This window comes from Saccopteryx bilineata, chromosome 4 (assembly GCF_036850765.1).
Source record: "Saccopteryx bilineata isolate mSacBil1 chromosome 4, mSacBil1_pri_phased_curated, whole genome shotgun sequence".
Classification (NCBI taxonomy): domain Eukaryota; kingdom Metazoa; phylum Chordata; class Mammalia; order Chiroptera; family Emballonuridae; genus Saccopteryx; species Saccopteryx bilineata.
The window spans coordinates 67920407-67947670 of record NC_089493.1 but is presented as its reverse complement, the minus strand read 5'-3'; the positions used below and the strand labels follow the sequence as shown (position 1 = coordinate 67947670).

Genomic DNA, 27264 nt, shown 5'->3' with positions numbered 1-27264 from the left:
CTATACAAACTCTGCACTAACTGGCTTCTCTTTCAGCACTCCACCATCTTGGCTGCTTCTCCTTTCCTTCACGTGGCCTTACTCTGCTTTCCAACATGCTCCCTGCTCTAAGGCTAATCTCAGGAACCAAGACTAGACTACAATCAATCTTTTTTTTTTTTTTTGCATTTTTCTGAAGCTGGAAACAGGGAGAGACAGTCAGACAGACTCCCGCATGCGCCCGACCGGGATCCACCCGGCACGCCCACCAGGGGCGATGCTCTGCCCATCCTGGGTGTTGCCATGTTGCGACCAGAGCCACTCTAGCGCCTGAGGCAGAGGCCACAGAGCCATCCCCAGCGCCCGGGCCATCTTTGCTCCAATGGAGCCTTGGCTGCGGGAGGGGAAGAGAGAGACAGAGAGGAAGGCGCGGCGGAGGGGTGGAGAAGCAAATGGGCGCTTCTCCTGTGTGCCCTGGCCGGAATCGAACCCGGGTCCTCCGCACGCTAGGCCAACGCTCTACCGCTGAGCCAACCGGCCAGGGCCTACAATAATTCTTAATGTATATAGTAGCCAAAACCTAAAGGGATTAACTTCACAAAATATACTAAAAAAAAAAAAGTAACATTTAAATGACACAAAAACTGCAAAATAAGTCAATAGAAATTAAGTAGATCAATTTATTTTTCTTTATATTTCACAAGTATAATTTTGGAAGGGTTATTTGACATTTTTCAGCATTAAATGCCAACTCTATAGACATGTTCAACAAAAAAGGCATGAACTCTTGGTCCTTTTAATACAGGCGAAGTGTCCGACTGCATCACAAATGTGGAGATGTGGTAACATGTAAGGGCCTATTAAAAGAATTAGATCATCTTTTTTATGGGGTAAACACATAATACAGTGTACAGAGATGTGTTGTATAATTGGGCACCTAAAACCTGTAAAATTATGTTAACCAGTGCCACCCCAATAAAATTCAATTTAAAATGAGATATTTTCTTTCAAATACTATTTAATTGATAAATAACATAAGCATAAATGGTTATCAAGACCACCAGTGACTTGCAAAGTAAAAACACATAGGTTTACCTACTTAAAAGACTGAAACCATTCATACTATTAAAATCAGTTTTTCTTATTTTAATCTCAGAATGAATTTCTTTTCTCTCGATTTTGCAAGGTGTGGTGGACTGGCAGTGTACGCTGATTGCACAGTTGGGACAGTGGCTCAAATTAGTCATTATCCAGATTAGAATAGTGTTTTAGAGAATTAAAAATGTCCTTAACTGTAACCTATTGGGAAGGATAGTAAGGATTGATAATTCCTCAGTCCTAAACACCATTTAATGAAAACCATTAGGGGGCTAAAATAGTAAGTTGGGATGGGGGATGAAGTAAAATGAGGTGGCAAAAAAAAGAAAAATGAAAGGTGGAAATGTTTTAATGTTGGGGAATGTGAAAAGGCCACCAGAGAAACTTCTTTAGTCGCCACTCAGAAGTGCTCTTCCTATAAACTACCTTACCCTAGCTCACTAAACACCAAGTTTAGAGCACAATTTGAGTTTCCATTTCACCTTTGATAAAACTTCACTAATTTGAACTAAGAATATATGCCTGGTTTGGTAAAAAAAACAATAATAATAAAAATCCAGAGGTATGGTTTTGTTACATCAAGTAAAAGAGCAACTGATTACAACTAAAGTATTAACAAGTAGCAACCTTTCCAGGCCTCATTTGATGAGTAGACTTACCGTATTCCCCCATGTATAAGATGCACCTTTTCCCAAAAAATTTGGGATAAAAAACTGGGTGCGTCTTATACAGTGGTTGTAGATGGGGGGGGGCTTGCATTTTCCGCTTTCCCATGCTTGTTTTTGCGTTCATTGTTGAAGACTGATTTGTCATCAGACACAGATGAGGACAAGCTAATGATTGGGAGTTTTGACAGTAATGAGAAGTTGCATGAATTTTTATGATGAATAAAACTTGAGTTCAGTAACTTTATGTAATACAGTGGTACCTTCACACATGAGCACTTTAAATTACAAGCAATTTGAGAGACGAGCAGTCACTCACAGGCTTTTTTGCTTTAAGTCACGAGCAGATATTTGAATCACGAGCTTCAGCCACCCACCACTAGATAGCCGCTAAATGTCTGAAAGGGAGGAAGAAACAAACTTCCATGGAAAGGTTTTTGTTGAAGTGGCCTCTAAGTGAAAGAGAGAAAAGTGTGGTGAAAAAGCCAAAAGTCAGTGAACAAAATGATGATTATTGGGCACATGAGTTTGTAAAATTTGTTTCCTGAGTGTGCTTTTATTGTTAAAAATGGCGCTGGGCAGCTGTCTGTGAAATCGCTAATTACCTTCCTGCTTGGGAAGGGCCACTGTTATGCTACTGTTGCTGGAGGAGGGGTTTTCATGCCATAAAGCTTTGAAAAGGGCAGAGAAGGAAAAGGAAGTCATATAGTGATGATTAAGCAAAGTAAAAAAATAGCAATTAAGTTTAGCAATAAAGTTACGTATCATACGTAGTGTGTAAGTTAAATTTTGCAATTAAACGTAGTGTTAAGTGTGTAGAGAGTAAGTTATGTTAAGCTACAGAGCATGAAATGAAAACCTCCTCTGCCAGTCTCCTTCCCCTCCGCCAGCATCTTCGCCTGACTTTGAAGGTAACGACACTTCATAAACTAGTTTATTTCTTTACATTCTCTTATATTGAGTCATGAGCTGAGCTCAGCAATGAAATGAATTAAACTTGTATGTCAAGGTACCACTGTACTTCCCACCCCCAAATTTCAGGCCCCAAAATCAAGACATGTCTTATACATGGGAACGTCTTATACGTGAGAAAATACGGTATTTTTTAGATCAGCAGCACAAGAAGGTTGAATAATAGACTGCACAATGCTCCTTCCAGTTTATCAAAAACAATCTAACAATCATTACTATCCTAAATGCCAAAAGCTATAATTATTTTAGTCAATTGTTCTTAAAACTGTACTATTAAGTAGGAGCTACTAACCATGAAACAGGCAATTTATTTCAGACATTAGATACTCTCATGAAGTATTTGTTACCTTAGCTTTATCTCAGCATTCATTTACAATAAACAGGATTAAAATTAGCCACTTCTCAAACCACAACTCTGAAATCATAGAAATAGATGATTACAGTTAAGTTCATCTAGTCAAAATCTTTATTCTAGCAATGATGAAACAGCCTGCGTTTGTCTTCAGTAAACTTAGCGTTTAGGCAGAACCAAAACCAGAAAAATTTAAACCTCTCTATCCCAAGCACCAATAATGGAGGCTAAGCAAATATACCTACAAATGACAGGTCTTTCCCAAGAGAATATCCTGAGAGTTTAAGCACTGTGACTTTACAGAAGGCAGGTTGGTTTAATAAGGAAATTTACTTTTAATAAAAAGACAATCAACAATATTTTACTTTGGGCACTTACTCAATATTTCACAGATCCTCAACAAGTTTTGAGGTAGGTTAAATATTAGCATTGTATTTTACAAACTAAAACTCAGGCAGACGTTACATCACTTGTCACAAACCACAGCAGGAGTCCTATAATGGTCAAGAATAACATGGTCTCTCTGTATTTCAGATTAATCTTTAATGTGATTTAATGGTGATACCTTGCACATATTCATTAAAAGTAGATATTGCAGAAATTCTACTTTGGGATTGTTTTATATATATTTTTAAAATTTTAAAATATGGAACACTTCATCCTTGAGCAGGGGCCATGCTAATCTCTGTATTGTTCCAATTTTAGATGTGCACCTAAGTGAGCACTATTTTGTAACTCTTATATCAATCCTACAATAATTATACATACTGTGGAATAACCCACATATTCCTATTTCTTAAAATGACAAATTAGCACATTGCTGATATTGTTGCTTTTCTGCTTTTGGGGGTGGGCAGAACAGAAAGATCATCAGCAGGCTTTCCTCAGAACATTAGGCTACCTTTAAGTGCAGGTGCTAGAACTCAAGGCACCATCTACAATGATTGGGGGTGATAGGAAAGCAGGTTCACAAATGGAGCCAAGATCCAGAAAAGATGCCTGGATCCAAAAGAAGGGAAGTCCTGTGTAAGTCAGAAATGAAAAGAAAAATAGTATCATCTTAGATTACTGATCCTCTTTATGATGTTACAGCATTACAAGGACTTACAGGAAGAGCTCCTAAAAGTGCAGTACATTTGTCCCAATAAAGTCTGTTAAAGTTACTACTAACTAGATTAAAAAAACCCACAAAATTAAATTGACATTTTATTAAAGTGACATCTATAGAAGCAAAATACCTACATATTTTAATGAGTATGTTCCACCTAACATGTAAATTACTCTGTCGGAAGCCTGATTCACTTTAGTTCATAATAATTACTTATAATTATTTACCAGAGTTCAGCTCATCCTGCCGTTGATTCCTGGGCCAGTATTCTCAAGTATTTGTTTCATTATAAAGATCCTTTCATTTAAACAACTGTCAAATATTAGTAATAATACAGGAATAAGAATTGTTAATTAACTGAAAGGTTATAAAAAAATTATTATAAAATACAGCATTCAGCAGAGCAAATTTCAAGAGTAAGGATACAGACACCTACGCTTCTGAACAGACTGAACAGCACAGCCCAACATGATTTGAGTCAAAGAAGCAAGAAAAAAAGGAGGGAGGGGGCCACAGGAGGCAGAGTATCGAAGCCTTTTAGTCTCGTGTCCCCAAAATTGACCGCTGAAGTAAAAAGTTTCTACATTTAAAAAGTTTGTATAAATTACATAAATTGCAATTTTCATAAAAGTCAAAATGAAATGTTCTGCATAGGACAAAAGATATGCCTAAGCAACATATCATATTTGCGCAAGGCCACTGAATGTCTCATGGGTATTAGTAACAAATGAAAAAGCTTAAGTCTATCGTAGACTAAGCAAAGATTTCAGTTGGTATTCTTTAAGCCCAAGATTGTAAACTACTCTTATTATACAAAAGCTCTAATGACATACAGAGTTTTGTGTAGGAACTTTTGTGCTTCTGGTTGGCACATCATCTACTTTTTAATATGTGAAATTAATACAGACATTTGTGAGAGGTTGTGCAAAACTACTATATTTACAAAAATGGCACAAAAGTGAATTCAACAGTTGATGCACATGCATACTTCATTCATATCTTTAACAACAAAAGGTATTCTAGCTATAACTAAGTAAAAATATTAGCTTCAATGGCAGCTGTTAAGCACTAGGGTCACATAAGTTACACCAGAAAGGGCAAATATTGCCCAAGTAAACTTCTATCATTAAAGCTGAAACAGGTTTAAGGCCATTCAAGTTCAAGCACAGAAATACAAATCTTTTGGAACCCCATCTATTTGTGTTTGAAATGTGACCTTTCTTTCAACTTGTGGTCTTAAACTTGTTTTATAAAATCCAAAAGGAAAATACAGAAGAGATCAATACAATGGAGGTTAATTAAATAAGACTAACATACAAAGCTATAATTAAGATGATTAAGAAAGCCAAAACATTAAAACTAAAATTTGCTTGGTAGTTGTTAGGACCAGACCTACACTAGGAGATAGGTAATATATACAATTATTTTCAAGTAGATTACTTTATGTTGCTCTAACATGTTCTCTTCATCAGTGCACTGTCAAACTAATCAAAACTCTACACATGTATCTTCCCTTACAATAGCAGCACACACTACCACTACCTGCAAAGCTGTCACTCCTCAAATGACTAAGTGATTGAAAGAAAATAAAAAGCAAGGAAGTAACATCTTAAGAAAAAACAATGGGAATTAGAAGATTCATGCAGTTCAGCTCTTAATCAGCCAGCCAGCTTGCTAGCCACAAGGGATGGTTTCCGTTGAGGAAGGTCCTGTGGAGTGGGAATGTGGTCACCAGTGACCTCTGTCTTATCCGGGGCTGCAGTAGGAAGTTGCTTGTTCTTCATTTTTGCTTTAGCCATGTTGTAATCCCCAGAATCAAAATATTTTTGCTACAAGAAAAAAAAATTCAGTTTAAAAGCTTTCATATGCAATTATATTAGTTTAAGATGTACATGTGACCCTATATTGTCAGTATAAAATAAGTTATTCTAACGAGAGAGAGCGAAAGAGAGAGACAGACAGACACGGGAATATCAATCAGCACCTGTCTGTGCCCTGACCAGGATCAAACCAGCAACCTCTGCACTTTAAGATGATGCTCTAACCCAGTGGTCCCCAACTTTTTTTGGGCCCGGACCGGTTTAATGTCAGAAAATATTTTCACAGACTGGCCTTTAGGGTAGGACGGATAAATGCACAAAATAAAGTTATGCAACCGGCATAAAAACTGTGATATTTTTAAATTTAACTGTCGAACTTACGAGACAAGTGACAAGAGTGAGTCTTAGATGGATGTAACAGAGGGAATCTGGTCATTTTTTAAAAATAAAACATCGTTCAGACTTAAATATAAACGGAAATAATGTAAGTTATTTATTCTTTCTCTGCGGACTGGTACCCCAGGGGTTGGGGACCACTGCTCTAACCAAATGAACTACCCGGCCATGGCAATGTTGAACTTTTAAGACCTTCTTTCTTAAAACTGAATCCTCAGTTTTCTTGGGACTTCACAAACTAAACAAATAGAAAAAAGCATGGACTAAGACTACTTCTTGATATTCCACCCAGCTCTGACAGTCTTATATAGTCATTATGTACACATATCATATTGTTAAAAGTCTAAAATAGGTGTCAATCCTTGACATCTCATAATAACATTAGTAAGTATAGTGAAACAGAAAGGGACCTCATATAAATAACATCTAACCAATCCTCTCAAATTAAGAAGAAACTATTTAAAGGTACATTGCAATTTGCCAGTTTGCTATTATAACGAAGGGAAAACTAAAACCCAGGACTCTGTCATTCAGATGTCTTTTAAAAATCAACTCTTTTAGCATAGGAGGATTCTGTATACTTATTTCTTAATTAAGTGGCATTTTCTCATTTGCAACTATTTACACCAACAACACTAACTCCAAGATACCATTTTGCTGGCTTATCACAATTGAACTACCTCTCTGCTCTTCAATAGTGGTGCTGCTTCTAATTAGAATTAAAGCCAGAAAGAACATCTTCAAACTTAAAGACTTCTTCCTTATATTGAATTATATCCTGGGGTTAAGTCACAAGAAATTATTTACTCTAAGGATATGAACATATTTATAAATCTTGATCCAAAGCCCTTTCTAAAACATTAGTAATAATTTTAAATGCTACACAGAGCAAAGAGCGTATTAGCAACATTCAACTTCAACATCACCAGTGGGTATTATTTTAAATATTTCCCTAATTTAGTTGTATGGTATGATTGTTCTTTTTTACATTTCATTGATTTATATCATGGATAAATATTTTTCTCAGTGTTTTAATATCTATATTTTGTGTTAAAATCCTTTATCGAGGAGCTCCTTAATGTTTTTCTTGTGTATCTGAAAGATCTCTTTATGTATTACAGATATTAACTATATTTTTGTAATAATTTCCCCACTAAATTACTTCTCATGGAACAGAGGTTTTATATTTTTGGTATAATTTTTCCTTGCCATCCTATTATTTCAAAGCTGTGAATGTTATTCTTTCATGTAAGTTTAAAAAAACCCATTAATCTATTATTTATGTTAGTTTCTTTAAAGCCAGGAAAATTAAAGAAAACTACCATTCTATATTTTGCCACTTTAAAAAATCATTAGTTGCCCTGGCTGTCTAGCTTGGTTAGAGCTTTGTCCCAAGGCGCAGAGATTGCCGGTTCCATTCCCGGTCAGGGCACATATATATAGGAACAGACAGGTGTTCCTAGCTCTGTCTCTCTCCCTTCCTCTCTCTAAAATCAACAAATAGTAATTTGTTAAAATATTATTCTGGTAGAAAGACACATAATACACGACTTGTACATGACCTCATTTATATGTGGAATCTGAAAACAGCCAACTCACAAAAACACAGAGTAGAATGGGGACTAATAGGTGGGGGAAATGGGAAGATGCTGGTCAAAGGACACAAACTTTCAATTATAAGGTAAGTTCCAGGGATCTAATGTGCAGCATGGTGACTAGTCAACAATACTGGATCATACCCTTAAAAGTTGCTAATAAGAGAAGGGCTTTAATGTTCTCACTATAACAACAAAGTGGTAATTATGTAAGTAAGAGTGTGTTAACTGTTATAAGTATTTCATCCTATGTCCATGTATCAAGGCATCTCATTATTTTTATTTATTTATTTATTCATTTGGGGGGGGGAGAGAAGGGGGAGGAGCAGGAAGCATCAACTCCCATATGTACCTTGACCAGGCAAGCCAGGGTTTTGAACCGGCAACCTCAGTGTTTCCAGGTTGACGCTTTATCCACTGCGCCACCACAGGTCAGGCTAAGGCATCTCATTATACAGCTTAAATTTACACAACGTTCTATGTCAACTGTATCTCAATAAAGTTGGAAAAATATTCTATTGGAATTTGGTTTACTTGAGAAAATAATCCACATAGAACTAAACACACTGTAAGTTTTGTATTCAAGCTGCAGATAGCAGTATATTTAAGGTATTCATTTAGGGAGAAACATGATTTGGCATCTGATTCAATAAACAATTCTGTTCCATAAACAATGTTTCAATTTTCCTTGCTTCCTGTACAGTATATAATTTGTGCTTAGAGTGAAGATGGAGCCCTTAAATTTTTTTATAAAGAAAGGAATTAGAAAAGAAAAACCTAAGAAACATGTAACATTATTTCAATTCAGATCTCATTATTCGGAAATAATGATTTCTGCTTCACAAAGTATGGCAGATTTCTAAAATGTTTTCAATAATTTGAACTACTAAAATTACAAGTGAATAAATTGTATCAGAGCACTTATATGTGAAATGTATTACGTAAAGGAGACAGTCAGCTATGCTTTAAAAATGATCATTTCGTTCAAATAAAAAGTATTTTATCCCTTTGGACATTGTGTGGAAAATCACCTTTAAAACGGTTGGAAGTTTAAAAATAGTAGTAATAACATGGGCAGAATAATAAATACCTGCGCTTCAGGATAATGGTTGCTTTTGGAGAGAAGAGAGAAAGGGGATACACAAATACATGGGAGGTTTTAACTAGAGCTATTTTCTTTCTCACAAAGATAAAGCTTAAGTAAATATAGCAAAATATTTAAACATGTTAGATCTGGATAGTGGGTAAATAGGTTCTATTATATTATTTATCTGCACCTTTCTACATGCTTGAAATTATTACAGTTAAAAGTGATAAAGAGTCCTGGATTCTTAATTCTTACTATTTATGCAGAATGAACAATCTAAAACTTGGGGGGAAATTATATACATACACACACACCTGGTAAGGTACAGAACTAGATATGCAGATGCCCATTTCACCATCTCTACCTGCACACTGAGTTCACAGAGCTTAAGTATTTGAAGGTTATACACAAGAACTTACCCCTTTCTGCAATCTTTTCCTTAAGAAATCTGAACCTCCAGGCTTTTGTCCCAGATGAGGATACCTTGCTTTTAATTTTGCTTCTTCAACCTTCTCTGGATTAGCCACTTTATCTTCCATTTCCTGAAATAATTTGAAATAAATTACTTCTCTATCACAATTCAGTTATTTAAAATAATTCACCTTTTAATATCTGGATTTTGACTTTAGTTGTCTAATGCCAAGTAATGCAGCATCTGCCTAAGAAATCAAACACAGAGCTTTTAAAACATCTCTATCTTGTTTTTCAAATGAGCCATGTGATAGCTCTATTATAGCTGTGTGATGCATGTGGAACACCCCACACACTGGATAAAAATATCAAGATATCTCAGCTCTGAAGTCTTGCTTGCCATTTCTTTCCAGTCATGTATAATACATTTATAGTTAGTCACCTTCTATGGAATTCATCAGCTCTTTGCCTATATTTAGAAAATCATCTTAATACTGTTAAAATATAAAAGCTCTTTTGATCACCTATGTATCCAAAATTGTGCATAACTGGAAACTCCTGAGATACTTTAATACAAATTAACAGCAGCTTACTTTACCAGCATATTTTGCCTGAATAACTCAATACAGAAAGAACACTTTTGATATTTATGAAAAAGAGAAACGTCATCTTCGTCAATCTTCACATTTGTGTATATAAATGCCTAATGACTGTTCATGCTTAAGATTCCAATTTTTTTTTTTTTTTTTTTATACAGGGACAGAGTCAGAGAGAGGGATAGACAGGGACAGACAGACAGGAATGGATAGAGATGAGAAGCATCAATCATTAGTTTTTCGTTTTGACACCTTAGTTGTTCATTGATTGCTCTCTCATATGTGCCTTGACCGTGGGCCTTCAGCAGACCAAGTAACCCCTTGCTAGAGCCAGCGACACTGGGTCCAAGCTGGTGAGGGTTTTTTTTGTTTTTGTTTTTTGGTTTTTTTGCTTAAGCCAGATGAGCCCGCGCTCAAGCTGGCAACCTCGGGGTCTCGAACCTGGGTCCTCCGCATCCCAGTCCAATGCTCTATCCACTGCACCACTGCCCGGTCAGGCTGAAGATTCCATTTTTTTTTAAATTTTGTATTTTTCTGAAGTTGGAAATGGGGAGGCAGTCAGACAGACTCCCGCATGCGCCCAACCAGGATCCACCCGGCATGCCCACCAGGGGGCGTTGCTCTGTTGCAACCAGAGCCATTCTAGAACCTGGGGCAGAGGCCAGAGAGCCATCCCCAGCGCCCCCGGGCTAACTTTGCTCCAATGGAGCCTTGGCTGCGGGAGGGGGAAGAGAGAGACAGAGAGGAAGGAGAGGGGGAGGGGTGGAGAAGCAGACAGGCACCTCTCCTGTGTGCCCTGGCCGGGAATTGAACCCGGGACTCCTGCACGCCAGGCCAACGCTCTACCACTGAGCCAACCGGCTAGGGCCTAAAGATTCCATTTTTTAATGCATCAAAAACATGTTTTCTGCCTGACCTGTGGTGGCGCAGTGGATAAAGTGTCGACCTGGAAATGCTGAGGTTGCCGGTTCGAAACCCTGCACTTGCCTGGTCAAGGCACATATGGGAGTTGATGCTTCCAGCTCCTCCCCCTTCTCTCTCTCTCTCCTCTCTCTCCCTCTCTCTAAAAATGAATAAATAAAATAAAAAAATAAAAATTTAAAGAAAACCCTTAAATTGATTATACTGGCAAAAGTCTCTTTAAAAAAAAAACAACAAAAAACGTTTTCTGACCAAGGACTATCAATATAATATTTTAAGGCTATTCAGCTTTAACACCAGCCCTCATAAAACTAGGCAGAACACCATGGCTGATACCAGGACCTGCAAGAATGATCAACTGCTCCCTACCCTGGCCCCAACCAATCAGTGGAGCCCATGACCCCAACTCTATTAGTCACCATGATTAATAATTTTCCCCCAGGCCTGACCTGTGGTGGTGCAGTGGATAAAGCATCGACCTGGAAATGCTGAGGTCGCCAGTTCAAAACCCTGGGCTTGCCTGGTCAAGGCACATATGGGAGTTGATGATCCTGCTCCTCCCCCCTGACTCTCTCTCCTCTCTAAAATGAATAAAAAAAATAAAATAAAAAATTTCCCCCAAATAACACCTATCCCCTAGAAACCATCAGGGAACCAGGTCTTAAGAGTGCCAGCTCTCCTGTGTCATCTGGCTTGGTGCCATTTTCTTAATAAACCCTTACTTTCTTTGCTGCAAACTCCTGTTCCTGTTTTACTGGGTTTTGATGTGCTCAGGCAAAAGAACCCTTTAGTTTGTAACAACAGGAAGTATTTTAGCTCTTCATCTCTTCACTTTTCCTTCTCCAGCCAAGAAAACCATGAACCAATGATTCACTCATGCCATAGTGACTAACTCTTGCTCTTCTTGATAGAGACCACTTAAGAGGCTGCTTAATCCTGACTTAGAGTTTCTCCCTTACGGAAAAAGCTCCACATGTGGGTTTCTGATCCCAATAGCCATATTATGTCCATTATATTCACACATTGACTGAACTAATTCATTCAGTCCAATTCTATCTTTTGAGCATTTTTTTGGTCTTTTTCTAAAATTAATAAAAGAAAATTTTAATATCATTTAAAACAGGGGTAGTCAACCTTTTTATACCTACCGTCCACTTTTGTATCTCTGTTAGTAGTAAAATTTTCTAACTGCCCACCGGTTCCACAGTAATGGTGATTTATAAAGTAGGGAAGTAACTTTACTTGATAAAATTTATAAAGCAGAGTTACAGCAAGTTAAAGCATATAATAATAATTACTTACCAAGTACTTTATGTTGGATTTTTGCTAAGTTTGGCAGAATAAATCTTTATAAAACAACTTACTATAGTTAAATCTTTTTATTTATACTTTGGTTGCTCCGCTACTGCCCACCATGAAAGCTGGAACACCCACTAGTGGGTGGTAGAGTCCAGGATGACTACCACTGATTTAAAAAAAAAAAGAAAAACAGAGATGTCCTGACAGAGGAGGCTGGGCAATGGCAAGGTGCACTTTCTAGCTAATGTACTCATTTCCACAGACCAGTTAAGCAGAATGACACATCTCTGCGTATCTTAATTCTCCCAGATTATTTATGAATAGTCAAAAAGCAGAAATGTTAAATCTAGAAATGCCAAGCGTACTGTTCTTGTACAGCAAGTAAATCATTTGTTAATCTAGGAACTGAAGAAGCACCACACAAGTTTTGCATATATTTTCCACAAAATTATATATGAGCCTTGACGAGGGTTTGGGGGCTTCAGCAGAGTGAGTGACCCCTTGCTCAAGCCAGCGACCTTAGGGTCATGTGTATGACCCCACTCTTGAACCAGAGACCCACGTGGCTCAAGCCGGATAAGCCCACGCTTAAGCTGGTGACCCCGAGGTTTTTAATCTGGGTCATCTATGTCCTAGGCCAACGCTCTATCCCCTGTGCCACCGCCTCAAAATTATATTCAATCATGTTTTATAATCAGCTTTATTCACCAATATTGTCAACATATCTTCATGTTGAACAGCTTCATGTGTTGTTATATCTTCTCATTTTTAGTCTTAGAGGATTTGAGAAGAAAGCTGCTGCTGTCATATATACATACTTGTTCTATAGGGCTTCTTTTACATGCATGCTCCCTCTAGGCTTCAAGTAGTCTACTTTCCTCCTTTTATGCTACAGTTTCATACATCTATTTTGATTTTTAGTCTTTTACAGTGGTCACATCATTCACTCACTTGATACACACAAAATTACTGTGTGCTCAGCCCAGATAAAGACTCTTAAATAGCATCAGTGACTCTGCCAGTCATTCCATTCAAGAAGGGTATGCCCCAGAGCTCAAGCGTGAGGTGTGTTATGCAAACCTGTCATTCCCATGGTCTTGATCCCTGGGTGTCTTTCAGAGTGTAGTAAGTACATCAATGTACTATTTACCATTCTAGTGTTGAAAAACTCAGCCTCTACAGCAAAAGCCTACTACCTCAGTTAGCAATTGACTAAAGAATCAGCCCAGCCTGTTCAATCACTACACAACAGAGTGAATAACTGACCTACTGAGAATTGATGGGGCAGTTTCCAATCTGATCATGACTTCACCAGGGTTGTCAAGGGGGGATTTTAGTTATAAGCATTTTTGCCTTACTAACTTTAGAATCTAATTAATGCTCATAGAAGATACTATACTACACTGTAGTGATCACAGAAGCTGGAGAAATCATAAATTTAAGGTTACCAGTTTCATGTAGGAGGTAGGCTGGATCACTGCAGTTTCTTCTCTATGGCTCAGACTTCACTCGGGCATCTACTATGGCTGAGTGAAGGGTATTAGTAGTGGTACAACTCAGAAGTAGAATTGGGAGGAAGGACCTACTTGAGTTCTACTATAAAGTTATCTTTGGCCCTGGCCAGTTGGCTCAGCAGCAGAGCATAGGCCCGGCGTGTGGAAGTCGCTGGTTCAATTCCCGGTCAGGGCACACAGAAGTGACCACACGCTTCTCCATGCCACTCCCCTTCCCCTCCTGCAGCATGGCTCAAATGAGCAAGTTGGCCCTGGGCATTGAGGACAGCTCCATGGTCTCACCTCAGGCACAAATACTGATTGACTTATGACCTATGCAACTTATGACCATTCGACTTTACGACCACAATCGCTCGCCATGACTGCTCCGCGCCCTGGCAGCGCAAGCGTTGCCCTGCTGAGCTGGGCGTACGACAGTGCGGACCAGCTTCCGGCAGCACTACCATCTCTGCATGCACCATTTCAACTGTTATCCCAGACTCGGCACTGCAATCTGTGTTTTGTGTTTTGGATATTTTTCATCAAACCCCTCCCAAGATGTTTACCAAGAGGAAATTGTCTTTGCAAATGTTAAACCAGTTGTAGTGGTATTGCAGTGTTTTACTTAAACCTGATGAATGTAAAAATAAGAAACAAAATGGGGTAGAGAGGATACAAATGGCATAAAATGAACAAAGAAAATTATGATATATAACAATAATGAAAGAAAATTATGATAAAATTTGACTTAAACGCCTGACCTGTGGTGGCGCAGTGGATACAGCATCAACCTCAGGGGTCCCCAAACTTTTTACACAGGGGGCCAGTTCACTGTCCCTCAGACCGTTGGAGGGCCAGACTATAAAAAAACTATGAATAAATCCCTATGCACACTGCACATATCTTATTTTAAAGTAAAAAAACAAAACGGGAACAAATACAATATTTAAAATAAAGAACAAGTAAATTTAAATCAACAAACTGACCAGTATTTCAATGGGAACTATGCTCCTCTCACTGGCCACCAATGAAAGAGGTGCCTCTTCTAAAAGTGCGGTGGGGGCCAGATAAATGGCCTCAGGGGGCTGCATGCAGCCCGCGGGCTGTAGTTTGGGGACCCCTGATCAACCTGGAACACTGAGGTCGCCAGTTCAAATCCCTGGGCTTGCCTGGTCAAGGCACATACAGGGAGCAACTATTACGAGTTGACGCTTCCTGTTTCTCCCCCCCCTTTCCTTCTCTCTATCTCTCTCCCCCCTCTCTAAAAATTAATAAAGAAAAATTAAAATATATGACTTAAACATTTTTATAACATCATTTCACAATACTGTGCATATAGCCTACTCAAATTATGACCAAATCGTGTTACGACCGGTCTGTTGGAACCAATCATGGTCATAAGTCAAGCACTAGTAGTTCAGTTGGCAAGTAACGGAGCAGCAGCCCCAGATGAGCAGAACATCAGCCCCAGATGGGGGATGCCAGGTAGAACCTGGCCAGGGCACATGCCTGTCTCAATTAAAAAACAACAACAACAACAACAACTAAAAACAAACAAAAAAACCCTTATTTTTTTAAATTGGTTGACATTAAAAACAACTCTAACGTGATTACAGCTTTTCAGTTTCACATTTCTAATAATAACAGCCAGCTTTCATGGGTCTAGGAAGTAAAGACTCTCTACTTCTTCCTTTGCTTGACTTTAATTATCAGTTCTGTATCTAAAACAGATTCCTTAAAATTTCTGGTATAGGGGTACCAACTTTCCCTAGTTTGCAGTCTTTCTTCAGGTTTCCCCCATTTTATATAAGGGAGTAAAACTGAGCACCATAAGACATCTTATCTGGCGTTCCTTTACTTTTTCTTTTATTAAAAGAGAGGAGGGCCTGACCAGGCGGTGGCACAGTGGATAGAGCATCGGACTGGGATGCGGAAGGACCTAGGTTCGAGACCCCAGGGTTGCCAGCTTGAGCCCGGGCTCATCTGGCTTGAGCAAAAAACTCACTAGCATGGACCCAGGGTCACTGGCTCGAGCAAGGGGTTGCTCAGTCTGCTGAAGGCCCACGGTCAAGGCACATATGAGAAAGCAATCAATGAACAACTATGGTGTCGCAACGAAAAACTGATGATTGATGCTTCTCATCTCTCTCCGTTCCTGTCTGTCCCTAGCTATCCCTCTATCTGACTCTCTCTCTGTCCCTGTAAAAAAAAAAAAAAAAAAAAAAGAGGAGGGAAAATAGACAGACAGACTGCCGCATGTGCCCTGATTGGGATCCACCCAGTAACCCATCTGGGGGCTGATGCTTGAATCAACTGAGCTATCCTCAGCACCTGAGGCCAATGCTCAAACCAATCGAGCCACTGGCTGCAAGAGGGGAAGAGAGAGAGAGAAGGGGGAGAAAAAAAGGAAGAGAAGAAGAAGGTGGCTTTTCATGTGTGCCCTGACCAGGAATTGAACCCAGGACATCCACATACAGGGCCAATGCTTTATCCACTGAGCCAACAAGCCAGGGCCTCCCTTTCTTTTTTAGCAAGCAAGTGAGCAAGACAGATAGACAGGGACAGACAGGAAGGGAGAGAGATGAGAAGCATCAATTCTTTTTTTTTTTTTTAATTTTTTTATTTATTCATTTTGAGAGGAGAGTGAGAGAGAGAGAGGGAAAGGGGGGAGGAGCAGGAAGCATCAACTCCATATGTGCCTTAGACCAGACAAGTGCAGGGTATTGAACCGGCTACCTCAACATTCCAGGTCGATGCTTTATCCACTGCGCCACCACAGGTCAGGCGAGAAGCATCAATTCTTCATTGCAGCATCTTAGTTGTTCATTGACTGCTTTCTCATATGTGCCTTGACCCCTTGCTCAAGCCCGCGACCTTGGGCTCAAGCCAACAACCCCACGCTCAAGCTGGTGGGCCTGTGCTCAAGCCGGATGAGCCCACGCTCAAACCGGAGACCTCGGGGTCTTGAACCTGGGTCTTCTGTGTCCCAGTCTGACACTATCCACTGAGCCACCGCCTGATCAGGCAGGCCCTTACTTTCTTTTCTTTTTTCCCCCTCTTCCTTTCCTAGTAAGAAATACATTTATATATGTTTACATATAATAGTAAGCATGTTCAATTCAATTAAAATAACAACATACTATAGAAAATGTTTTGGGCATTATGGCAACTACAGCTGAAAATATCATTTAGGTTTAGAATGGATTTCTAACATGTCCTAGAAAAACAAACCAATTCTTGAACTTTCTTGCCAAATATAGAGCACAATGGCAAGTCCTTTCTAGATGCAAATTAATAGCTGGATTTATCATTTCAGCTGCATTTAACAGGAAAATGTATCAAAATTATTGTTATTATTATTTTTTGGTGACAGAGACAGAGACAAAGAGAGGGACAGATAGGAAGGGAGAGAGATAAGAAGCATCGATTCTTCCTTGTGGCACCTTAGTTGTTCACTGATTGCTTTCTAATATGTGCTACAGCAGACTGAGTGACCCCTTGCTCAAGCCAGCGACCTTGGGCTCAAGCTGGTAAGCTGTGCTCAAACCAGATGAGCCTGCACTCAAGCCGCAACCTCGGTTTCGAACCTGGGTCCTCTGTATCCCAGTCCGATGCTCTATCCACTGTGCAACCAGGCCAAAATTACATTTCTTAAACATAAGATGTCCACAATATTTTTTATCTACAATACAGACACAGTTTTAACCTTCTACAGATGTGACAGTTCCAGGACCTTACTGGTAAGCAGGTTCAAATGCTTGGTTGGACATTCACCAGTGCTCTGACACAGCTACAGATTTGCTTGTGGAGTGAAGTATAAATAACTTGTCAGGTGGCAGACTGTGTCCAGTGGCATTCAGCCCAGTCACCCCTCTTTAAAAACTCCCCTTCATCATTACAATTAGGAGCATAAAATTACATTTCCCCAAAAATTTATATTAGGTCCTGCCAATGGTATATACAACAGATTAAAAAGCATGAAAGAAAAGAATCCATTCAGTTCCAGGTGATGCCACCAACAATGTAGCAGTAGCTCTTGTAGGGGGTCATGGAGCAGATAATTTGGGCCTATTGTACCAGCTACATAAGAGTGGGTATGACGGACACTGGGCTCAGTATAGTGCTCACTCTCGCAGGGTCAACAGCTTTCCCTCACTATGGGAATTGTTATCTTCCCCCTTTGCTTTTCTATCCCTTCTAATAAGGTGTAACCCAATTCCCTAAACCAGACCTCTTTCCTGTTTGAACTACCCAAAGCTGTTTCCACCCTCCAGATAGGACTAAGCAATTTATCCCTATAGTCATATTAAAAAAGGTGAAAGGGGACACACAGAATTTGGTGCGATTCCATGTTTCTGGACATCCTTCAAAGGAATTCCTGAACATTTATTTCAGCTAGAATGAAAATAAATCCCCCAAAAGATTTGAAATATAGAAGAAAATAGCAAATAAAGAAATTGGTGTATGTGCATATATATACTGGCAAACAAGTCACTTTTCAAATATGCAAGCTTAAAAACAAAACAACAAAAATACTATATAACAGTACATTTTTAGTGCTCGCTTCAGCAGCACATATACTAAAATTAGAACAGTACATTTTTAGAGTTGAAGTGTCTTACAGTCCTATATAGTTTACAATTTTTAAAAAAATTGATTTTAGCCTGACTAGGCAATGGCGCAGTGGATAGAGCGTTGAACTGGTATGCGGAGGACCCAGGTTCACGACCCCGAAGTCGCCAGTTTGAGTGCGGGCTCATCTGGTTTGAGCAAAAAAGCTCACCAGCTTGGACCCAAGGTCGCTGGCTCAAGCAAGGGGTTACTCGGTCTGCTGAAGACCCACGGTCAAGGCACATATGAGAGGGCAGTCAATGAACTAAGGTGTCACAACGAAAAACTGATGATTGCCTGACCTGTGGTGGCCCACTGGATAAAGCGTCAACCTGGAAATGCTGAGGTCGCCGGTTTGAAACCCTGGGCTTGCCTGATCAAGGCACATATGGGAGTTGATTCTTCCAGCTCCTCCCCCTTCTCTCTCTCTGTCTCTCCTCTCCCTCTCTCCTCTCTCTCTCTCTCCCTCTCCTCTCTAAAAAATTGAATAAATAAAAAAAAATAAATAAATAAAAAAGAAAAAAAAGAAAAAAAAAGAAAAACTGATAATTGATGCTTCTCATCTCTCTCCATTCCTGTCTGTCTGTCCCTGTCTATCCCTCTCTCTGACTCTATAAAAAAAAAAAAATCTGTTTCTGTATGTGTCCTGACCGAAGATCGAACTGGCAACCTCTGTGCTTTGGGGCGATGGTCTAAGCAACAGAGTTAGGGCATGTTTAGAAAAGGGTTTATAATATTAATTTTACAATTTTAGTTAAAGAGGAATGATAAAATTTCAAAGGGGACCAACCAATGAAATAACAGAAACAAAGTACACAATTTCCAAACTAATAGTGGGGATAAAAAGAAAGAAAAATCAATTAACTGGGGGAAAAAAGAGAAAGAGGGCAAGAAAAGAGAAAAAAAAATTAAGACCAAAAACAAACAAAACATAAGATGGGAGAAACAGAAACCACTACGTCAATAACTACAATAAACATAAATGGGCTCATAACCTGTCCACTTGAATCTAGAAGCTGAATTTAAAATCTAGCCATTTGCTGAGTCCAAAAAATAAACACACTATCACAGCTGTAAGTAAACATATGGGAAAACAAATACAACATACCTGGCAAATGCTAACCAAAACAGAACCAGTGCACCTATATTAAGACCAGATGACACAGACTTTGAGAGCAAATACATTATTAGGAGCAAGATCTAAATATTCATGCCTCTAAAAGAAGCCTCAAGCCCTGACCACTTGGCTCAAAGGTAGAGCATCGACCCCATGTGTGGATATTCCAGGTTCTATTCCCAGTCAGGGTACACAGGAGTTGCAACCATCTGCTTCTCCACTCCCCCCCCCCCCCCCCCCCCCCCCCGTCTCTCTTCCCCTCCTGCAGCCAAGGCTCCATTGGAGCAAAGATGGCCCGGGCGCTGGGGATGGCTCCTTGGCCTCTGCCCCAGGTGCTAGAGTGGCTCTGGTCGCAGCAGAGCGTCGCCCCTGGTGGGCGTGCCGGGTGGATCCCGGTCGGGCGCATTCGGGAGTCTGTGTGACTGTCTCTCCCTGTTTTCAGCTTCAGAATTAAAAGGAAAAAAAAAAAAAGATACTCAACAATGAAAACAGAACTATGTATTTAAGTCTCACTCTCCTTACCAGAGAGCACGCCTGTCTCGTGCTTAGTAGTATTCAAAGTAGAATTCACAGATTCAAGAATCCTCTGTTAAAAATTTTTATTTTTATTTTATTTTATTTAGTTTTTTACAGAGGCAGAGATAGACAGGGACAGACAGACAGGAACGGAGAGAGATGAGAAGCATCAATCATCAGTTTCTCGTTGCGCGTTGCGATTTCTTAGTTGTTCATTGATTGCTTTCTCACATGTGCCTTGACCGTGGGCCTTCAGCAGACCGAGTAACCCCCTGCTGGAGCCAGCGACCTTAGGTCCAAGCTGGTAAGCTCTTTGCTTAAGCCAGATGAGCCCGCGCTCAAGCTGGCGACCTCGGGGTCTCGAACCTGGGTCCTTCCACATCTCAGTCTGATGCTCTATCCACTGCGCCACCACCTGGTCAGGCTGTTAAAAATTTTTAATGTTTGTTTCCATTTCAATGATAATCTCAGATTATTTATAAGAATATTCTAGGGCAGCCCTGGCCAGTTGGCTCAGTGGTAGAGCGTCAGCCTAGCGTGCAGGAGTCCCCGGTTCGATTCTGGGTAGGGCACACAGGAGAATCGCCCATCTGCTTCTCTACCCCTCCCCCTCTCCTTCCTCTCTGTCTCTATTCCCCTCCCGAAGCCAAGGCTCCATTGGAGCAAAGTTGGCCCGGGTGCTGAGGATGGCTCTATGGCCTCTGCCTCAGGCGCTAGAATGGCTCTGGCTGCAATAGAGCGACACCCCACATGGGCAGAGCATCGCCTCCTGGTGGGCGTGCCGGGTGGATCCCGATCGGGTGCATGCGGGAGTCTGTCTGACTGCCTCCTGTTTCCAACTTCAGAAAAACACACACAAAAAAAATAAAATAAAAACATAAAAAGAATATTCTAGGGCATTTGAATTGCCACCTCATTTCTAAGTAGAGCTATCATTTATTTTAAAGGTTTGTTTTTTTTTTAATTTTTTTATTTATTCATTTTAGAGAGGAAAGGGAAAGACAGAGAGAGAGAGAGGAGAGAGACAGAGAGAGAGAGAAGGGTGGAGGAGCTGGAAGCATCAACTCCCATATGTGCCTTGACCAGGCAAGCCCAGGGTTTCGAACCGGCAACCTCAGCATTTCCAGGTCGACGCTTTATCCACTGCGCCACCACAGGTCAGGCTAGAGCTATCATTTATGATCACAGATTCAGCAGTGTTACTCCTACTGTCCAGAATGAGAAAAGGACAGAATTGAATTATAATTTAAATGATTTATCTGTGACTCTATCATTAAGAAGCCACACAGCTTACTTGAAATGAGAAGTGAGCCATCTTACGGTCTTGGAGAGTGTTAACTTACCACACTCAAAAACCTCCTGCACTTTCGTAATTGCTACCATATTCTCTATACATTGGAAATTCTCACCAAAATACCATGTGATTCTGAAATAATACCTTAGACTGGTTCTGTTTGTATCTTAGTTTCATTTTATTTTTGTGACAGAGAGGGACAGATAGGGACAGACAGGTAGGAAGGGACAGAGATGAGAAGCATCAACTCAGAGTTGCAGCACCTTAGTTCTTCATTGATTGCTTTCTCATTATGTGTCTTGTCCAGAGGCTACAGCAGAGTGAGTGATCACTTGCTCAAGCCAGCAACCTTGGGTTCAAGCCAGCGACCCCACTGAGCCCACACTCAAGTTGGAGACCTCAGGGTTTCAAACCTGGGTCCTCTGCATCCCAGTTCAATGCTCTATCCACTGCGCCACCTCCTGGTCAGGCTGTATTTTAGTTTTAGAGTGGTATAAAAGATATGAGTTTGTATTTATTTTTATGCTTGAACATACAGTGTGTCCGTAAAGTCATGGTGCACTTTTGACCCGTCACAGGAAAGCATCAAAAGACAATAGAGCCTGACCTGTGGTGGTGCAGTGGATAAAGCCTCGACCTGGAAATGCTGAGGTCGCCGGTTTGAAACCCTGGGCTTGCCTGTCAAGGCACATATGGGAGTTGATGCTTCCAGCTCCTCCCCCTCTTCTCCCTCTCTGTCTCTCCTCTTTCTCTCTCTGTCTCTCCCTCTCCTCTCTAAAAAAATGAATAAATAAAATTAAAAAAAAAAAAAAAAAAAGACGATAGAGCTTGACCTGTGGTGGCGCAGTGGATAAAGCATCAACCTGGAAATGCTGAGGTCGCCGGTTCGAAACCCTGGGCTTGCCTGGTCAAGGCACATATGGGAGTTAATGCTTCCAGCTCCTCCCCCTTCTCTCTCTCTGTCTCTCTCTCCTCTCTCTCCCTGTCTCTCCTCTCTCTAAAAATGAATTAAAAAAAAAAAAAAGACGATAGAAATGTGAAGTCTGCACCAAATAAAAGGAAAACCCTCCCAATTTCTGTAGGATGATGTGGCAGCATGTGCGCGTGCGCATGATGATGTAACACCGTGTATACAGCGGAGTAGCCCACTGCAATGCCAGTCGAGATGTGGATAGTACAGAGGAAAATTCAGTGGGTTCTGTAGCTCGCTAAATTAGAATCCGCGACCAAAGTGCAATGTGAATATCGGCGCGTTTATAACAAAGCACCACCACAGACGAATAACATTACTCGGTGGGATAAGCAGTTGAAGGAAACCGGCAGTTTGGTGGAGAAACCCCGTTCTGGTAGGCCATCTGTCAGTGATGAGTCTGTAGAGGCTATACGGGATAGCTACCTAAGGAGCCCTAAAAAATCTGTGCGTGAGCCCGCATCGAACTGCACTGAATAGGTATGAAACTGGGAGAGTTTTCCTTTTATTTGGTGCTGATTTCACATTTCTATCATCTTTTGTTGCTTTCCTGTGACCAGTCAAAAGTGCACCATGACTTTACAGACACAATGTATTTAATCAATATCCCAATTTTTAAAAAGTGTTCTATAAAGGTTTTTTCCCCCTTCTTAAAAAGGATATACATACTATTCAGAGAAATAGTGATCTAGCTCTTACTCCATGCAGGGCTCATCTCTTCGCCTCAATTTTTCAGAGGCTAAGGTACCATAAAACTATAAAGGTATTTTAGCTGAACACTGTGACTGTGGCTTTAAGTGAAAGGTCAACTGCGTACCAAGACAATAAGCCAATGTTTTAGATCATCTAACTATTCTTCCAAATAGAAGAAACAGGTGATTTGGCCCATAGAAACACAAAAATGACTCTGCACATTTTCCTTGTGTTTAGAAATGATATCCATTTCTAAACTATCAGCACTCAACATTTATAGCCAATTCTTAATTCAAGAAGGGACATTATATTACTAACACTCTTTGGTATTAATGACAGCAGCCCTAAAACCAAAGGACCTGAAATAAATTTTTAATGTTAGACACTCATGAAAACATTCAAGATAGCCTTAATATTGTTGAGACAATACTAAGCTATTTCAAGTTAAAGCATTTACACTGTAGAAATCAACACTTTATACTTCTGGTAACATACAAATCTCAAAAGAAAATTACATAGTGCACTACTGTACATCAAAAGTCAAAACTGAGATTGATTTAGGACAAGACGTAGACATGGGTTTATTTTTCTGGGTTCCTAAATCCCAAGCAATAATGAATACTACTATAAGTATTTTACAATAAACAAAAGATGTTTAGTATTACTGTAAAGACTTTAATTTTTTGTGTGTGTGGCAGAGACAGAGAGAGTTAGAGAGAGGGATATATAGGACAGATAGGGACAGACAGACAGGAAGGGAGAGAGATGAGAAGCATCAATTCTTCATTGTGGCACCTTGGTTATTCATTGACTGCTTTCTCATATGTGCCTTGACAGGAGTGGGCTACATACAGCAGAGTGAGTGACCCCTTGCTAGAACCAGTGACCTTGGGTTTAAGCTGGTGAACCTTGCTCAAACCAGATGAGCCCGTGCTCAAGCTGGTGACCTCAAGGTCTCAAACCTGGGTCCTCTGTGTCTGAGCCTGACGTAGAGCCAAGTTCTTTTTTGTGTGGAAGAGACAGAGTCAGAGAGAGGGACAGGTAGGGACAGACAGACAGGAAGGGAGAGAGATGAGAAACATCAATTCTTCATTGCGGTTCCTTAGTTGTTCATTGATTGATTTCTCATATATGCCTTGACCAGCAGGCTACAGCAGACCAAGTGACCCCTGGCTCGAGCCAGCGACCTTAGTTGGGCTCAAGCTGGTGAGCTTTGCTCAAACCAGATGAACCCGCGCTCAAGCTGGCGACCTGGAGTTCTCAAACCTGGGTCCTCTACATTTCAGTCCAACGCTCTATCCACTGCGCCACCGCCTGGTCAGGCAAGACTTTAATCTTTAAACTCTATTTTTTGCCTCCAACCCCCCCACCGTTTACAAAGTGTGAAAATTAGCCAACTTAATTTTCATGGAAATATTTCCAAATAAGGTGGTTACTTGGACTACCTTATTTATGCTATGGCTGTTTTCTTGTTTTGCTCCAGTTACTTCACAAGTAATATTACAAAGGAACCATCTCACTCTGGAAAAGTTAACATGGTTAAATTAAAAACATGAAATGGCCCTGGCCAGTTGGCTCAGCGGTAGAGTGTCAGCCTAGCGTGCGGAGGACCCGGGTTCGATTCCCGGCCAGGGCACATAGGAGAAGCGCCCATTTGCTTCTCCACCCCTCCGCCACGCCTTCCTCTCTGTCTCTCTCTTCCCCTCCCGCAGCCAAGGCTCCATTGGAGCAAAAGATGGCCCGGGCGCTGGGGATGGCTCTGTGGCCTCTGCCCCAGGCGCTAGAGTGGCTCTGGTCGCAACATGGCGACGCCCAGGATGGGCAGAGCATCGCCCCCTGGTGGGCAGAGCGTCGCCCCCTGGTGGGCGTGCCGGGTGGATCCTGGTCGGGCGCATGCGGGAGTCTGTCTGACTGTCTCTCCCTGTTTCCAGTTTCAGAAAAATGAAAAAAAATAAAAACAAACAAAAAAAAAACCATGAAATGGCCTGACCAGGGGGTGGCACAGTGGATAGAGCATCGGACTGGGATGCCGAGGACCCAGGTTTGAGACCCTGAGGTCGCCAGCTTGAGCACGGGCTCATCTGGTTTGAGCAAAAAGCTCACCAGCTTGGACCCAGGGTCACTGGCTCAAGCAAGGGGTTACCTGGTCTGCTGAAGGCCCACAGTCAAGGCACATATGAGAAAGCAATCAATGAACAACTAAGGTGTCACAATGAGGAACGAAAAAGTAACGATTGATGCTTCTCATCTCTCCATTCCTGTCTGTCCCTATCTATCCCTCTCTCTGTCTCTGTAAAAACAAACAAACAAAAACAACAACAACAACAAAAAACCATATGAAATGGGTTTAGGTGCAACATTAAGCAAAAATTCTTGCAAAGTCCAAGCATTAGAATAAACGCTATTTATGATAATGCAAACTGATTTTTTTAAACAAAGTATTGATAACGCTCCATAAACAACTTAGGAAACAATTTATCATGGACGTTTGTGGGCCAGCCACAAGTTACCCAGGAGGTCAGGACAGCAGAATTAATTATGGTAGAAGCGGCAAGCACTAGACTAGATAATATATAAAGCCTGTATAGTCGTAATTTGAGTCATACCGATTCACGGCGTATTTCCTTACATCAAAAAGATACTACAGATGAGTTTACAAAATATTCCTGTTTCCATGGTAACCCTGATGAACTAAGTTATTAAAAATAACTTTAATTCCGACCTTCCGATTTTCAGTCAAGTACCATATGCAAATATCACTTGCTCACATTTTTGAACACATTGCGCTCCACACCGTAAATTACCCACGTCCCTTGAGCCTTCAGATGGTCACAATCACCATCTGAAATAAGCAGTATCATTCATTTTACTGATTAGGAGACTGAAGCTTAAAGAGTTTAATACTGACCAAGATAATGCGGCCCACAAAGATTGGAACTGAAATTCCAACCGAAATCCGCCCACACCGGAGACACCGCCTTGGGAATTAACAGCTCGCAAACGATACAATAGGAGAGTTAATTCTTCAAGGGCAAAACAGAACTTCCTAAGCCAAGTGAAGTCACAGGAAAACTTAGGTTCCAAGCATTAAGGGCTGAGTCCTGGGCTCTTACGTATATAAAGGAATAAAGTGACCCACCCAGGCCTTAGAAAAGACACGTTTCAGCAAAGACGTGGACAACGTTCAAACTCCCAGGACGTTGGCGCCAACTAGCAGTTCCGGCAGGCGGGCGGCTCGGGAGTGTTGTGCCTCCGCCGCCGAGGCGCCCGGGCACGGCCCACCCTCTGCACCAGGTGCGGCGGCTGCAGCACGGCGCGCCCCTCCGCCAGCGGCGAGAGCAGGCCGCCGCCAGGCCCGGCTCCGCGGCCCCCGACCCTCGCTCACCTTCTGCTCCTCCGCGGAGGCTGCCTCGGGAACTTCCGCGGACATACTGCTCCCTCTGCAGACGAGACGCCGGGAAAAGATTCAATTACCGGGAGGCCGAGGCCGAAGCTGCCCGGCCGCCCCAGGCCCGCCCGCCCCCCACTCTCCGAGCGCCCGCCCGGGCCGCCTCCGCCCGCGAAAATGGCCGCCACCTGTGTCGACACAAGAGTTCCGCGGCGCTCGACCGTTCGCGCCCGCCGCCCGCCGCCCCCCGGCCGGCCACCCGCGCCGCGGCCCTGCCTACCTCACCCCGCTCCTTCGGCTCTCTGACGCCCAGGTACTTCCTTTCTTCCTTCAAAGGTCGCAGCTCACGCTCACCTCACATCCGTCTGCCCAGTGCTTTTTGGGACTTGTAGTTTCTAAGAGGAGGAGCCCTCCCCGCCTTTTCTGGCCTATTTTCATTTCCCCTCATTTTCCTAGGCTCGTGCTATTCCTCGCCCCGGGCTCCGCGGCCAGGCAGATTTCCTTCTGGGCGCCCTGGGCCCCTGTGCTCCTGTGCTGCTTCCCCACGCAAGTCTCTGCCCCTTTGCTTCATCTGCTTAACCCTGTTCATCTTTCACATCCCAGCCTTATGCCTTTGCCGCGGGAAAGCTCACCCCAAGCCCCTAATGCGATCACATCTCTGCTTAGTTTAACTCACACTCTATCGTTAGACGGTAATTGTGATTACTTTGTTAATTTCACCTTTTCTGCTCAGATAAGCGACGTCAGTCAGTGCAGGAACCTTGTTCATATTTGCTTATATTTCACCTCAGAGCCTAACATTTCTTAGATACTGAATAAATATCTAAAGAATTCAACAAATTTGTCTACTTCATTTCTCTACTCCTGGGGGTCCACTCCAACA

The 27264-nt window shown here is 41.4% G+C and overlaps 1 protein-coding gene and 1 non-coding gene across 3 annotated transcripts; both read right to left on the bottom strand.

Moving 5' to 3' along the window:
• Positions 1 to 3166: 3166 nt before the first annotated feature.
• ARPP19 (cAMP regulated phosphoprotein 19) lies at positions 3167 to 26736 on the bottom strand. 2 transcript variants are annotated; one of them, XM_066276285.1, is made up of 4 exons: positions 26662 to 26736; positions 26379 to 26433; positions 9492 to 9614; positions 3167 to 6003 (listed from the first exon to the last, which is right to left on the bottom strand). In XM_066276285.1, exons 2-4 carry the CDS (start codon positions 26421 to 26423, stop codon positions 5833 to 5835), a joined length of 339 nt encoding a protein of 112 aa, XP_066132382.1. In that variant the 5' UTR covers positions 26424 to 26433; positions 26662 to 26736; the 3' UTR covers positions 3167 to 5832. The 2 variants fall into 2 exon arrangements, with proteins under 2 accessions (XP_066132382.1, XP_066132383.1); XM_066276286.1 differs by lacking the exon at positions 26662 to 26736 and adding an exon at positions 26570 to 26592.
• Positions 3690 to 3791, bottom strand: LOC136337008 (U6 spliceosomal RNA). The gene has a single exon (XR_010731730.1). It is a non-coding gene; the product is annotated as a U6 spliceosomal RNA (small nuclear RNA).
• Positions 26737 to 27264: the final 528 nt, after the last annotated feature.

Excerpts from the sequence above, each read along its gene's own strand:
- ARPP19 (XM_066276285.1), bottom strand. The coding sequence starts at position 26,423 with ATGTCCGCGGAAGTTCCCGAGGCAGCCTCCGCGGAGGAGCAGAAG. Across the intron at positions 9,615-26,378 it reads CCTCCGCGGAGGAGCAGAAG|GAAATGGAAGATAAAGTGGC; the intron begins GTGAGCGAGGGT and ends AAATTATTTCAG. Across the intron at positions 6,004-9,491 it reads GGAAAAGATTGCAGAAAGGG|CAAAAATATTTTGATTCTGG; the intron begins GTAAGTTCTTGT and ends TTTTTCTTGTAG.